General features: G+C 50.5%; 1 protein-coding gene across 2 annotated transcripts in view; it reads left to right on the top strand.

Moving 5' to 3' along the window:
* CD207 (CD207 molecule) overlaps positions 1–12,810 on the top strand; it is a 46,588-nt gene extending 33,778 nt beyond the window's left edge. For both annotated transcript variants that reach the window (XM_026517383.3, XM_057308994.1), the window contains 7 exons: positions 6,758–6,825; positions 7,114–7,252; positions 7,345–7,461; positions 8,820–9,194; positions 9,974–10,125; positions 11,104–11,222; positions 11,656–12,810. In XM_026517383.3, the coding sequence (XP_026373168.1) occupies positions 7,177–7,252; positions 7,345–7,461; positions 8,820–9,194; positions 9,974–10,125; positions 11,104–11,222; positions 11,656–11,806 (990 nt within the window). In that variant the 5' untranslated portion in view covers positions 6,758–6,825; positions 7,114–7,176 and the 3' untranslated portion in view covers positions 11,807–12,810. The remainder of the gene's footprint in view (positions 1–6,757; positions 6,826–7,113; positions 7,253–7,344; positions 7,462–8,819; positions 9,195–9,973; positions 10,126–11,103; positions 11,223–11,655) is intronic.
* Positions 12,811–13,390: the final 580 nt, after the last annotated feature.

Genomic DNA, 13,390 nt, shown 5'->3' with positions numbered 1-13,390 from the left:
CAGTTATCTCATTACTTGCTGAAAAAGAGCAAAATTGAAATATTTGGAAAGAGAAACTTATGCTCAAGTTGAAGAAGGAAGTTGGAGGGAACCATACACAGCCTCGGGATATGAAGTGAACGGTGTTACGGTTTGTTAGAGTGTGGGCATAGGTTGGGATTTTGAAACTTACTGGCTTAGTGGTTTTAGTTTGCAGAGGACAGAAAGCCCTGTTGCGGCATTGGAGATATTATTGTGGGATTTGGGGTTTTCGGAGGTCCTGTTCTTTTTGGGGGTTTGGGTGCAGATTTGCGTACCACATGCGTCACAGAAGTCGCATTAAGACAGAACCGGATGCTGGCTGGGTTTTCCTTACTCTGGGTTTTGGGAACTTGACTCCAGTTGCCAAGCAGGTCCCTGTGCTCAAGGACTAAGTGATGATTTTACAAGTTATTTATGCAGTGTGCCTGGTGGGAAGGGTCAGCTCTCATTCCACCCCTCCCCCTGCCTTTCTGGGGGAGGGGACCCTGGCCGAGAACAGTGTGAAAAATGGATGAATGAATTATGAAATATATGCCACAGGTGACGTGTTGTCCACATCAGTTCTCCCATTTCTCCTTGGTCAGTGACTGCTGCTAACTCAGTGTGGTTCAGGGGACGGTTTTGACTCTGGGGATGCTCTTCTGGGTGTTTCATGACATCTCTTCCCCACAAAGGCTGAGGCTCACTTATTTTCACCTCTTGTCCTTTTCTCTGTTCAAGACCATAACAAGCAGCTCTCCACTGTTACCCAAGTTTTGTCTGATTGGGAGCAGCGGGGCGGGGGATGCAGGGTGCCCAGAGAGCCTGTGGTTCTCACCCCATGTTGGGTCTGTGGTCCCTAGCGCTGTGGGGACTCCTAACAGTTAACTAGCCTTCAGTAACCGGCTTCCTGGATGAGCTGGACTGGTTAGACAGCACGTTTATGATTTCCCATCATTTCCCCTTCTTTTTTTTTTTTTTTTAAAGATTTTATTTATTTATTCGACAGAGATAGAGACAGCCAGCGAGAGAGGGAACACAAGCAGGGGGAGTGGGAGAAGAAGAAGCAGGCTCATAGCAGAGGAGCCTGATGCGGGGCTCGATCCCATAACGCCGGGATCACGCCCTGAGCCGAAGGCAGACGCTTAACCACTGTGCCACCCAGGCGCCCCCCATCATTTCCCCTTCTAACCCGCCCTCCTTTCTTGTTCCTCCTCACGCCGGCACCGAACCTCAGGCAGCTCTTCTCGCTTTCCCGCTCACGTTAGTGTAGCCCCCAAGTCTGGTCAGATAATCACAAAAGTGCACACTGTCGTCGAACTAGCGTTTCTCCCCTTCCCCAGGCCAGGCTCAGTCACGGAAGCATGAGATGGTGGAGGGAGGGCTTGACTTTTTGTCTTGTTGCCCTCCCTTCTCTCCTCCTCACTCCTACCCACCCCACCCCCAAACTGTACTTTGCTCTGGGTGACAGGAAGGTCTTCCTTGACAGGGACCCTTGAAATCTGGTATTTGCCACACGTAGGTGGACCATTTCCTACCTGCCTGTTCATTTGCGTAGGTGCACTTTTGGGGGTTTTGGGGAGACCTGCACTCCTGAGGAGCTGTCATAGGCTGTTCTCTTGGCACAGGTGATGGCTCTTTTGGCTGTCTGCTTTTGGCCTCACCTTGGCCCCTGTTTTCCCATGGTCCCCCCACACGCTCCTCCCCCCTATGGTCCTTATCGGCAGCCCCCCTCAATCAACTAAGAATACCTTCCTACTAGGGGGGGCCCAATTCCCATCCATCGACGCACATCACTTTCCCCACCAAACTCTGGGACTTTACCTTCTTTCCCACTCTGCGGTCCCAAGGCAGTAGCTGGCTGAAGCTCCTAGCCTTAGATTCTCCCATTCACTTTAAACAGATGATTTTTTAGAGCAGTTTTAGGTTTGCAGTAAAATTAAACAAAGTATAGAGTTATCCTACAGTCCCCACCCAGCCTCCCCCAGCCTCCTCCACTCTCAGCATCCCCCACCAGAGCAGTCCTTCCGTTACAGCTCAAAGCCATTCTCACTCAAAGCCCGTAGTTCACATTTGGGTTCCCTCTTGTACATTTTATGGGTTTTGACCAATGTATAATGATAGGTACTCATGGGGCGCCTGGGTGGCTCAGTCGTTAAGTGTCTGCCTTCGGCTCAGGGCATGATCCCGGTGTTCTGGGATCGAGCCCCGCATCAGGCTCCTATGCTGGGAGCCTGCTTCTTCCTGTCCCACTCCCCCTGCTTGTGTTCCCTCTCTTGCTGGCTGTCTCTCTCTCTCTGTCAAATAAATAAATAAATACTTTAAAAAAAATGATACGTACTCACTATTGCAGCAGCATACAGAATAGTTTCACTGCCCTAGAAATCCTCTGTGCCCACCCATCCCTTCCCACCTCTCGTGTTATCCCCGGAGACTACTGATCTTTCTACTGTGTCCATAGTTTGCCTTTTCCAGAATGTCGTATAGTTGGAACCATATAGTATGTAGTGTTTTCAAATTGGCTTCTTTTACTTAATAATATGCATTTAAGGTTCCTCCATGTCCTTTCATGGCTTGATAGCTCATTTCTTTTCAGTGCTGAATAATATTCTGTTATCTGGGTGCGTACGAGCTTACTCATCCATTCACCTACTGAAGGCCTTAGACTTTTCTTTCATGTGTCAAGTACCAGACTATTTATCTCTCAAATTCTACGGATATATACCAAGATTTCTAAATGGTTCTATTAAGGCTATGCTAGAATAATGGCCCCAAAGGTGTCCACATTCTAATCCCCAGAGCCTGGGAGTATATTACGTGGCATGGCAAAGTGGAATTAAGGTTGATAATCGGCTGACTTTAAGATAGGGAAATTATCCTGGATTATCTGGTTGGGCCCAATATAAAGGTCCTTAAAAACAGAAACAGAAGCAGAAGGCTCGGTGTCAGAGTGATGGGATGTGATAAGAACCCAACCTATTGATGCTCTGAACCAAGCAGTGTTGAGGTTAAAAAGGGAGAGCCATTTCCCAAAGGAAGGGGACTCTTGATATCAGAAATGGGGATGGGAAGGATGCTGGGGACAATAAGCAGGAGCTGTCCTATTAGATACTTACATAAATATATGCACATAGTTAGATACAGCTGCGGATATGTATACACGTATACACACATACATGCATACGTACCTACATGGAGATAGTTAGGAAGAATGAACGGTATGTACAGCTTTTTTGGGGGGGAGTAGGTAAATTTTTTTTTCTTTTTGCCTATCTGAATTTTTTCCTATAATGAATATCACCAGTAGTGATATGGTAAAGAAATAAAAGATTGAAAAAGAAACTACGCCCACTTTTCCCAAGAGTCCTTTGTTACTTTCCGGACATGCATCTGCCTTTCCTACTAAGTCACAGGCAGGAACTGTTTGACTTGGGTGGTTCAGAGCAGCTTCCTCTGCCTGGAACACAGTGATCCCTCCATATAGCGGGCTACTCACCCAGACCCACACCACCCTGCTTACGATGCCCCCAGATGTATGGCCTGCTCGCTGACGTCTGGCCCATGCATTGTTCCAGAGAAACCTGCCCCTACATAATGTCCTGAAAAAGAGGAACCTACTCCCAAGGTCAGAGGAGACCTGGAGAGGCCCCCTGCAGTGTCCTTGGTCCTTGGTCCTTTTCAATCTTGGGACAGTCTTGGGAGATGCACATTTTTTCAATAAGAGGAACACTATTCTGTAGGCAGGGTCTCTGGCTGTCTTTCTCCTTGCACCTGGTGCACAGTAGGTGTCCTAGAGGAATGCAAGCATGAGTGGTCTCACCGAACACTGCTTTCCTGTTGGTTTCTCTGCCCTCGCCCCTGTTGCGGGGCACAGACGGTATCCTGGGATCCCTTGATTATCTGGGGTCTTCTGGTCAAGCCTGGCATCACATTATACATAAGGGTCCCCTCTGAGGTTGTGGACAAGACTAACCAGCTGTCACAATGTCTTCTTTCTCTCGTCATAGCCATTCTCTCCTCTCTGTGTCCCCCTCCCCCTCCCCACCCCCTTTCCCGGTGTATTGTCCACTCTGCTGTCCTCCGTGCCTTGACTGGAGGGACCTGGATTCCTCTCCTTGGAGATGACTCTTGTGCCCTGCTGAGGCATTTCAAGCAACCCAGGTCTCTTTTCCACTCCCACTGATTGTGTCCATGGTCCACCCCCAAGCAAAAAGAGAGTTCTGACCAGAGAAAGGGAAAAGTGGCCAAACTGTTTCCTTCCTCCGCCCTTCTCCAAAAAAAGTCTTCAAACCCCAGGGGCATGGCGAGTGGAAAAACAGAGAGATGAGTATGAACTTCCCTTTCTCTCATCACAGCAGTAATTTTTGGTCACTCTAAATCTGGCCCAAAGTTCCTCCTCTGTTTAGAAGAGCTGGACTTGCCTGAGTGTCTCAGAGAACCTCCCATTTTCCTGGCAGGAAAGCATGGCTGAGGCACCTGCCTCCTGCTCTGTTTTTTTTTCCTCCCGGGCTGTCAGGTCAGGGGCCAGAAAGGCCCCCAGAGGGATGCACGGGAGATGTGCTCAGTCAGTACCTGCAGATAGATGAGCACAGCCATAGGAAAGGAGCTCGTGACTCACTCCTTTCCCTCCGAGTGAGAAGTGCAACTCCTCATGGCTGGGACTTTTACGTGCGCCATCTCTAAAACCCCGGTGGGCCCACAGCCCAGGATTTGGGTTGCTTCTTGCTTAGCTTCCTCATGCTGGATCAGCGGAATATCTATGTGAGGCTCCCAGTTCCACCACTCAGAGTAAATGCCCCCCAAGCCCAGCCCTTCTTATGTAGTGAGGCCTTTGGATCCTTTCCTGGGACCAGTGAGAGGGCCTATAGGCATTTCATCAATACCTCATGCTACACACCAGCAGAGGTTTGGGAAAAGTCACCTCTTTGACAGGCAGGAGGCCACACACTCCAGGTCCTATTGTGTGGCAGCTTCTGTCCCTCACATGCCTCAGGAGGGGACCAGGATCCCCAAAGCCCCTTCTACCAGAGCCTTGAGTAACGTGGCTTCTTGTCTACCCCAGGCCCTGGACTATGACAGGCTGTGGACGTAGGGCCAGGAGCCAGCAGCAGAAGGGCTGAGGTGACTCTGGGGTTTGACTGGGTCCCGTCCATGATAGCCCAGAAGCAGAACATTCTAACCCCTTTGGAACACTGGTGGAACCAAGGTTCTGCAACCAAATAAGCAGCCTGAAGAGAGCAGGTAGAGTCCTAAGTGTTCAGAGACAGGCAGTGAGTTAGGGTGAGGCCTTCAGTTTGGGGGATTAGCTAATGTCAAAGGTTAGAAGAGGTAGCAGTCCTAGAAGGTACAGGCAGAATGTGGGTAGGGAGGAGATGAGATAGGGTGAAAGGGACACCACCCCTGTGGCCCAACTTCTTTCCCACCGTGTGGGGAGTGTGGTGAGGACTCCCCTCTGTGTCAGTCCTCACCCAGTGAGGGGAGCAGCTCCAGTCTGAGGCCCAGTCCTCCTGGAGAGAGCAGCACGGGGCCCGTAAGTACAGTGGACTGAGTAGGGAGGTAGGATCCTCTCAGATATCCAAGCAGCAGAGGCCCCTGCAAGGATAGGTGGCTATTTCATTGGCCTTCCTCATTTATTTCCAACCCTTGTCCCTGACACCACCCTGTCTTCCAGGTCCATTGGCTCAGATTCAACAAGGCTGGGCCAACTTTCTAGTCCCGGGGCCAGAATTGTCATGCATTTTTGGGTAAGGTATAAATCACAATTCTCTTGTGTCTTTGCTGTGGAAATGAATGAGAACTAGAAAGAAGCGGTAGCTTCTGGAAGGCAGATCCCGATCCGCAGACTGTAGGTTTCAGGGTTGAGAAATGATCAGCTATCAACTCTTCCATCTTCTGATCTCCCATGTATTCAGCCAGCCAGCCAGCCAACCATCCATCCGTCTAATGTGGACCGACTCCCTTCCTTTTCCTCTTCCCTCCCTCTCTCCTCTCCTCCTTTCCATCCTCTCTTTCCTATCTTCCAAGTATTATTTGTTTAGAATCTATTATGTACCAGGTTTCTCAGATGTGGCAGACTTCTTCAAAGCCTGAGAATCTTCCCAGGAGAGAACTTTGTCCTTCACTGAGCCCCACATCAGCTCCCGTTTGCCCTTAGCTTCTCCCACATAGGAACAGTTTCTGGCCTGATGGCACTGAGCCTCCCCACTTTGAGAAGCTCACAAGTGCAAGAAGCAGGGAGGAGAACCCACATTTTCCACTTATACATAGAATCTCCAAGCCCCACTTTTATAAAGGGATGCTGTGTCATCTAAAATGCCTTATAACAGCAAGTATTTTATTGCAGTGGTCTCCTTATTGGTCTCCTTGCTTCCAGGCTTCCCACATCCTATTCGATGTTCCTCACCACTGTCAGAGTGAACTTCCTTCAATGTCCCTGTCCTTGTCTCTCTCCTGCCTGAAGGCCTTCATTGGCTCCCTGTCACCCAGAAGTCAAAGTTCAAGCTTCTTAATATGACCCCAGGTGCCTCTTTAGCCCCATGCCCTTCCTATTCCTGTCAGATACTTTATATTCCAACACCACCAATTGGCCCTCCATGCTGTCTTATGCCCCCATACTTCTGAACATGCTAATCCTTCTCCCTGGAGTTTTTACCATTATTCCATCTTTGTACTTCCTTTGACTGGTACATATTCTTCTATTGTTATGCTCATCACACTGTATTGTCATTTATTTACTCTGGTCTGTCTTTCCTACCAGATCGTGAGCTGCTGGAGTACAGACTGTGAGTTAGTCATCTTTGTGGCCCAGTCCTTGTACAGTGCCTGGTACGTAGGAGGCACTCCATATGTATTTGTGGGATGAATGCATGCGTGGATGGATGATAGATGAAGGGACTCTTATAGGAGAACTAGAGTAGCGCTGGGACAATAGGGTTAAAGTGTCCGTGTAACAGGCCCCCAGAAAAGAAGACAAATGGCCTCTTCCTGAGAGCTCAGAAATTTGCAGAGAAGATTGAGCTGTGGCTGAGGCCTGGCAAGGTGTCTAAGCCAGAAATGGGGAACTTTGGGATGATAGGACTACCTCCTGTGGGACTCACTTCCCGTTTCTTCTAGATAAAAAGTCCTTGGGGAGCCAGCCAGCTAGAAGGACGTGTGCTGCAGGGGTGAGCGTGCAGGATGAAGGCTGCTGAGAGCGAGGTCCCGGATGCGCACTTTACTGTAGATAAGCAGAACGTCTCCCTCTGGCCCCGAGGCAAGCACCAGGCTCTGCTCAGAATCTGCTTGCTGCTGTGTGTTCTGCTGTTGGCGGGTCCTCCAACAAACGTTCTCTTCTTCTTCTGGCAGAGCCTCCTCCCAAGACAGGCCCATGTCTGGTTCTGAGGAAGCCTCTCACGGTCCGGGCTGCGGTCATCATCCTGACGCTGGGCCTGACCGCCTCCGTCCTGCTGCAGGCCATTTTCTGTAAGTCCCCGGGTTTTATCGTCCCAGCTCGGTCCTTCTCCACCGTCAGCTCCTTCAACATCTAGACCGTCTTCTTCCTACTGTCCAGTTGTGTCTCCCACCTCTGGCTTTTCCATTTGTCCCATTTCTCCTCTTTCCAGGTGCAGTCATGGGGTTCCTTGTCCCCAGTAAGATGAGCTGCTGCTTTCTCCTTCCTGACTCCAGGAAGATTTTCCTGATTGGGATCAGTACTTGCATGCTTTGCTCAAGGATATGCTCTTTTGTCCCCAGGAAACATTCACCCATTTCTTCATCCCATGTCATCCTCACCCCCCGAGCTGTGTCCCTTTTATTTGGAGCCTTGTGGGCAGCCACTAGCAGTGAGCAAAATGTTTCCTGACCCCACAAAAGAAGGACTTCCAACTGTGTCCTCAGCCCCAACCGATGAGGTTGAGAATCTGCCAATGAGTGGACAGATCTCCTGGTTCACCATTCTCAGCAGGACCCCTTCATGCTCTCTTCATTCTTCTTCCATTCCTGCCAAGGTCACATCAAGGGAGACTTCCTACTTGTTCACCAGATGTGTGACTTATCTTTCCTCCTTTTCTGCTTTGCCCAGCCCCTCATGTTCTCTGCTAGCAGAGCCTTCTCACTCGCACCAGGTCTCCAGAAAGCAGGGGAAGGGAACATCTGTCTTCTCCCTTCAAGTCTTTGGGACATATTTGGTCTCAGACTTGGAGCCTCTGAGCAAGTTTCCTCTTGGTTTGTCGTTGGTCTCCTGTCTGGCACCCAAGCCTGTGACCTGAGCAGAATGTGACGGTGGGTGGGACAAGGGAAGGGGAGAAATGGTTTCATAATTCCCTCTTTCCATATTCTCTGGAGAAGAAGTCACTTTCAGATTGGAAGTCTTCATGGCTGGCTCCCATCCTGGCCACAGGGGGCCTTTGGGCAGATGTGGGAAGGGTGCTGTCCTAGCTGATGCCACTGCAGAGGCCTCTGAACGGAGAGAGCTGGAAAGTGGGTGATGGAGCCCCCGGGGTGCAACAAGGGGGTAACTAGGGCATCCTTTGTGCCCTGAACATGCAAAGATAATTTAGGACTGGCTACTAATCCCCACTTCTGCTTGCCTGTGAGGTCCTCCAACTGAACCCATGTTTTATTAATCTTTGCATTATCTGCATCTGCAAGAGTTCCTGGCCAGCGCTAGGTACCCATTGCATGTTTGTTGAATGAGTACATTATGAATGAATGGAGGGTAAGCAACAGGTCTTTGGGTAGCTCGAGCCTATCCCCTCCTTTCCCTTCCTTTTATCACCCTGACAACAATCCCAGTCCCTGGGAATCCCCTTGGCTGACCTCTTAACTTTCTTAAAACCCAGATCCCTGGTTTATGCGCACAATATCAGATGTAAAGACCAATGCCCAGTTGCTGAAAGGCCGTGTGGACAACATCAGCACTCTGGGTTCTGAGGTTAAGAGGAATAGAGGCAGCGTGGAGGCAACCGGCATTCAGGTCCGGATGGTGAATGCCAGCCTGGATCATATGCGTTCTCAGATTGAGAAGTTGGAAGCTGGTGTGAAGAAAGCTGATGCACAGATCCAGATATTAACAAGAAGATGGGAGGAGGTCATTGATTTAAATGCCCAAATTCCAGCGTTAAAAAGAGATTTGGATAAAGCCAGTTCTTTAAATGCAAAGGTCCGGGGACTCCAGAGCAGTTTGGAGAACATCAGCAAGTTGCTCAAACGGCAAAGTAAGTGACTCAGAAGAGAATGTTGCAAGCTGACCAGTGGCCCATGGGGCCTTACCAGCCTCAGGCATGAGGTCGTCAGGCTGGTATATGTGGAAGGAAGGGGAAGAGGAGCCGGGCAGGCATGGTTGGACAGTTAAGAAGCAAGGGCTCAGCAGTGGGCTTGGAGGACTTAGGGGCTGTTCAGGAGAGAAGGGGCCAGGCGCCAGCATAGGCTCTCACACCAAGGCACAGAGGATGAAGGCATTAGGGAGTCTTGGCCCAAACCTAGCTATTTTTTTAAAGATTTTATTTATTTATTTGACAGAGATAGAGACAGCCAACAGGAGTGGGAGAGAAAGAAGCAGGCTCATAGCAGAGGAGCCTGATGTGGGGCTCGATCCCATAACGCTAGGATCACGCCCTGAGCCGAAGGCAGACGCTTAACGACTGCGCCTCCCAGGCGCCCCCCAAACCTAGCTATTTATCCATTGAGTTCCTTCCCCAAAGCTGGGGGGCTCAGCCCCTTGTGATGGTCAACAGAGAACTGCTTCCCCCTCGGGGGAGAGACAGATTCTTGATCAGTGTCTCTCTCTGCCCTGTTTGAACCCAGGGACTCTACTACTCTCAACCAGACCTTCAGCAGGTGGGGCAGTGTCTCTGAGCCCCTACACAAGGACCCCAGGACCCCAGAGCCCAGCCCCATCCCCTGCTGTCTCTGAGATCCCACTTGAGAGCCACCTGCAGCCAGCACCCAGAGGAAACAGGGACCCCAGTGTTCATCTTTTGCCCTTGTTCTCCAGATGACATTCTGCAGATGGTTTCTCAAGGCTGGAAGTACTTCAAGGAGAACTTTTATTATTTTTCTCGAATCCCAAAGACCTGGTACAGTGCCCAGCAGTTCTGTATGTCCAGGGATTCACACCTGACCTCAGTGACCTCAGAGAGTGAACAGGTGAGTGCTGTTCCGATGGGTTCTAGGAAGGGGGTGTATTAACAGCTGTATCAGGCAGGATGGGCAAGAGTATGGTGCAGTGGCAAAAATCCCAAAATATCAGTGACCTAACAATGGAGGATTACTTCTCAGTTACAGTGCATGTCCAACAAAGGCCTGCAAGTGGTTCTGTCCGTTGTGGTTACTCGAAGACCTATGCCAAAAGACTTCATCTCAACGTAGGTTTCCGCAATTGCTGAAGCAGGGAAAGAGAACATGCCAAATCATATGTTGGCTCTTAAGCTTCTGCCCAGAAATAGCAGACGTCACTTCTGCTCACATTTCATTGGCCAAAGCAAATGATGCAGGAGTCCCAGCTTCAGAGAGGGCAGGGAGATACAGTCTTTCCATGGGCCCAGAAAACAAAGGCATTTGTGAATAGCATTAATAACACTGCGTAACCCAAGAAGTCTCCTACCTGGTCGGCAGAATATTGAACGAGTCCCTTTCATCTGGGAGCTGGGCTAGTAGAGCAGGTAAGAGTGTGTGCTCTGGAGTCAGAGTCTAGAGCCCCAGCCCTGTCCCTGACTAGTCCTAGAGCCCTGGGTAGGTTATTTAACTTCAAACACACATGATAATAGTCCCTGCTTCAGAGAATAGCTGAGTAGATGCATATTAAGGGCTCACTACATTTAGTTATTATGATCTGGGCCCTTCTCCTGGGGTCCCCACTCTGGGGTTTAGCTGAGTCTTTCTTGTGCCCCGGCGCCTGCTTCCTGAGGGGCCGACAAGCCTGAGTCCTGAATCTGTTAGTTGTGGGGCAAAGACAAATCAGAATTTGGAGGGTGGACTCGGTAGGGACAGGAAGGGGCTTGAGAGAGGTCAGTGTGTGTGGTGTGTCCGTGGGACTGTCACTGAGGACTGGTGAAGGACACCCAGAGAGACAGATGTTCCAGCTGCGAGTCATGGCAGTGTCTCACTCCCTCTCCTTCCCTACAGGAATTTCTGTACAAGGTGGCAGGTGGACTTTTCTACTGGATCGGCCTGACCAAAGCCGGGAGTGAAGGGGACTGGTACTGGGTAGATAATACTCCATTTGACAAGGATCTGAGTGCACGGTAAGCCCCAAGGCCTCCTTCCCAGCCTGACTTTCCTGGGCCAGGGCCAGGGCACAATGGGTGGGGTGACTACAGGATTTGTGGTTCTTCCCTGTTCTCTGCCACTCATTGCCATGGGACTGGGGACAAATCTGTGGCCTCTCGATGGCCTCTAGGGTTTGGCAGCATGGCCTTCCACCCAGCCTCAGCAGGGCCCCTGTTCTAAGTCTTGGGCTTTGCCATGTGGGTTTGCGTAGGGCCTTGAGAACAGTGGGCTGGCATGGCCCTAACTTGGGGGAGTGATTGCAGGTTTTGAGGTTGACAGCTCACCAGTTCCCTTCCTCTCAGGGAAGGGTACAAAAACGTGATGCTATCACCCAGGATCATAGCTGGGATTGAAGCCATTCATTTCTTCACTGGAAACAAAGTTTTTCTTTGTTTTTCCCTTTGGTAGGTTCTGGATTCCAGGTGAGCCCAACAATTTTGGGAACAATGAACACTGTGCCAATATAAAGGCATCCTCGCTTCAGTCATGGAATGATGCCTCCTGTGACAACAAGCTCTTTTTCATCTGTAAACGGCCCTACATCCCGTCAGAACCATGACAGGACTGGCTCCAAGCTCGCACATTAAGCTCCAATGCTTGTCAAACTCGAGAAAACGTCCCTCTTTCTTCCAATTCCAGGGTGACTTTGCACCTTCATTTTTCTGGCTTCAAAATTGTCCTAGAGGCATCCTGGAGTTCATCTGCTTTGGCTGGGAATTCTCCGACCCCATAGAGGCAGCTGGACTGGAAGGGAGATCTTGGAAAGGGAGAGGAGGGCAGAGAGGATTTGGAAGTTCCAACTGCCTCAGTAAGGTGATCAGGACCTTGGGGTTCCCTGTCCCTTCAGAGAAGCCTCAGATTTATCACATGAAGGTTGCTTCAGACCACCCAGACAATTTTCCTGATATCAGGGCTTTTCCAGTTGATCCCACAGAATTCCCAGTTGCCTGTCTAGGGGGCTGTGTTCTCAGTGGGAAGAGCTCTGCACTTGGTGACCCTGTCCAGGCTGTGACCCCACTGTCCACTCCATCCACATCTCCTGACGTTTGAGCCCCTTCTTCTCTGAGATGGGAGCAACTGGGTCAGGTCAGGGGCTGATGTGGAAACGAGTCTTCTTGAGAGCTGGATCAGTATCCACGCTCTTTCTCGTTCGGCCTCACTCAGCAAACTCCGTGGTCCAGTTCTCTTGTGCAGTCCGCCCAGCCCCTCTGCCTCCCCTCCTGCACATCCTCTTCGGGCTGCGTTTCCTCTCTGCCCTTTAGGTACAGAGCAGGTGGTCCTCTGTCCCTAGAGAGTTCACCTGCAAACTTCATTAGAATAAAATCCTGCCTGGGTAAAGCATGTTTTACCTCTGTGAGCATATTTTATTCGTCGATGTACAGGTGAACGTGCCGGCAAGGCCATCTCCTCTGCTGGACACGAAGTCCTGGGGTATCCCCAGGAAACAGTTGGGGGTTCAAAAATGACAAGGGGTGGAGAAGACCCAGCCCTGGAAATGCCACAAAATATAAGCAGTACTTACCCCTGGTTTTTATTGAAATAAAGGAGAGTGAGCTCTGCAGTGTCACGACCCTCTTGGTGGTCTTTCCCCTCCGATGTTCACTGGACAGTCTTCTGTTGCCTGGCTTTACTCCTGAGGGGGAGACTTGGCAATGTTTCCCACTCTTCATGAAGACCCTGTTCATGGGTATCAGGTCCAAACCCTGATCCGGTGGCCGAGGCAGGGATCCAGGCAGGGGCTGTACCCTCCAGCAGCAGAGCAGAGGGGGAGCAGGGAGGATGTGGTATAAGCACAGGTGTGGGCTCAGCAGAGCACCCTCCTCTCCTTAGGTCCTCATTAGGGCCCTCAGTAGGGTCTTGGGGACAGGACATCTTCCTTTAATGACTGTGACCAGCAGGTGGTGTTCTGGGCCCAAGGGGGTCAGACTTAGGGCAGAGGCATTAGGAGGAAGCTTGAAGAAACATGGGACAAATGGGATTTTTAAACCATGGCAATGGATAAGGGATGGGCAGGCAGTGATCCATGCAGGAGCATTTGTGGGCCAGTTCCAGAGACTGCTGAGGTCTGAGGGTGTGGGTGTGTCAGGGCAGAGAAGACAGGCAAGTCAGTGTGGCTGCCACAGGCAAGAGAAAATTCCACATT

Source organism: Ursus arctos, unplaced genomic scaffold (assembly GCF_023065955.2).
Source record: "Ursus arctos isolate Adak ecotype North America unplaced genomic scaffold, UrsArc2.0 scaffold_8, whole genome shotgun sequence".
NCBI classification, from domain to species: domain Eukaryota; kingdom Metazoa; phylum Chordata; class Mammalia; order Carnivora; family Ursidae; genus Ursus; species Ursus arctos.
This window is presented reverse-complemented; position numbering and strand designations above follow the sequence as displayed.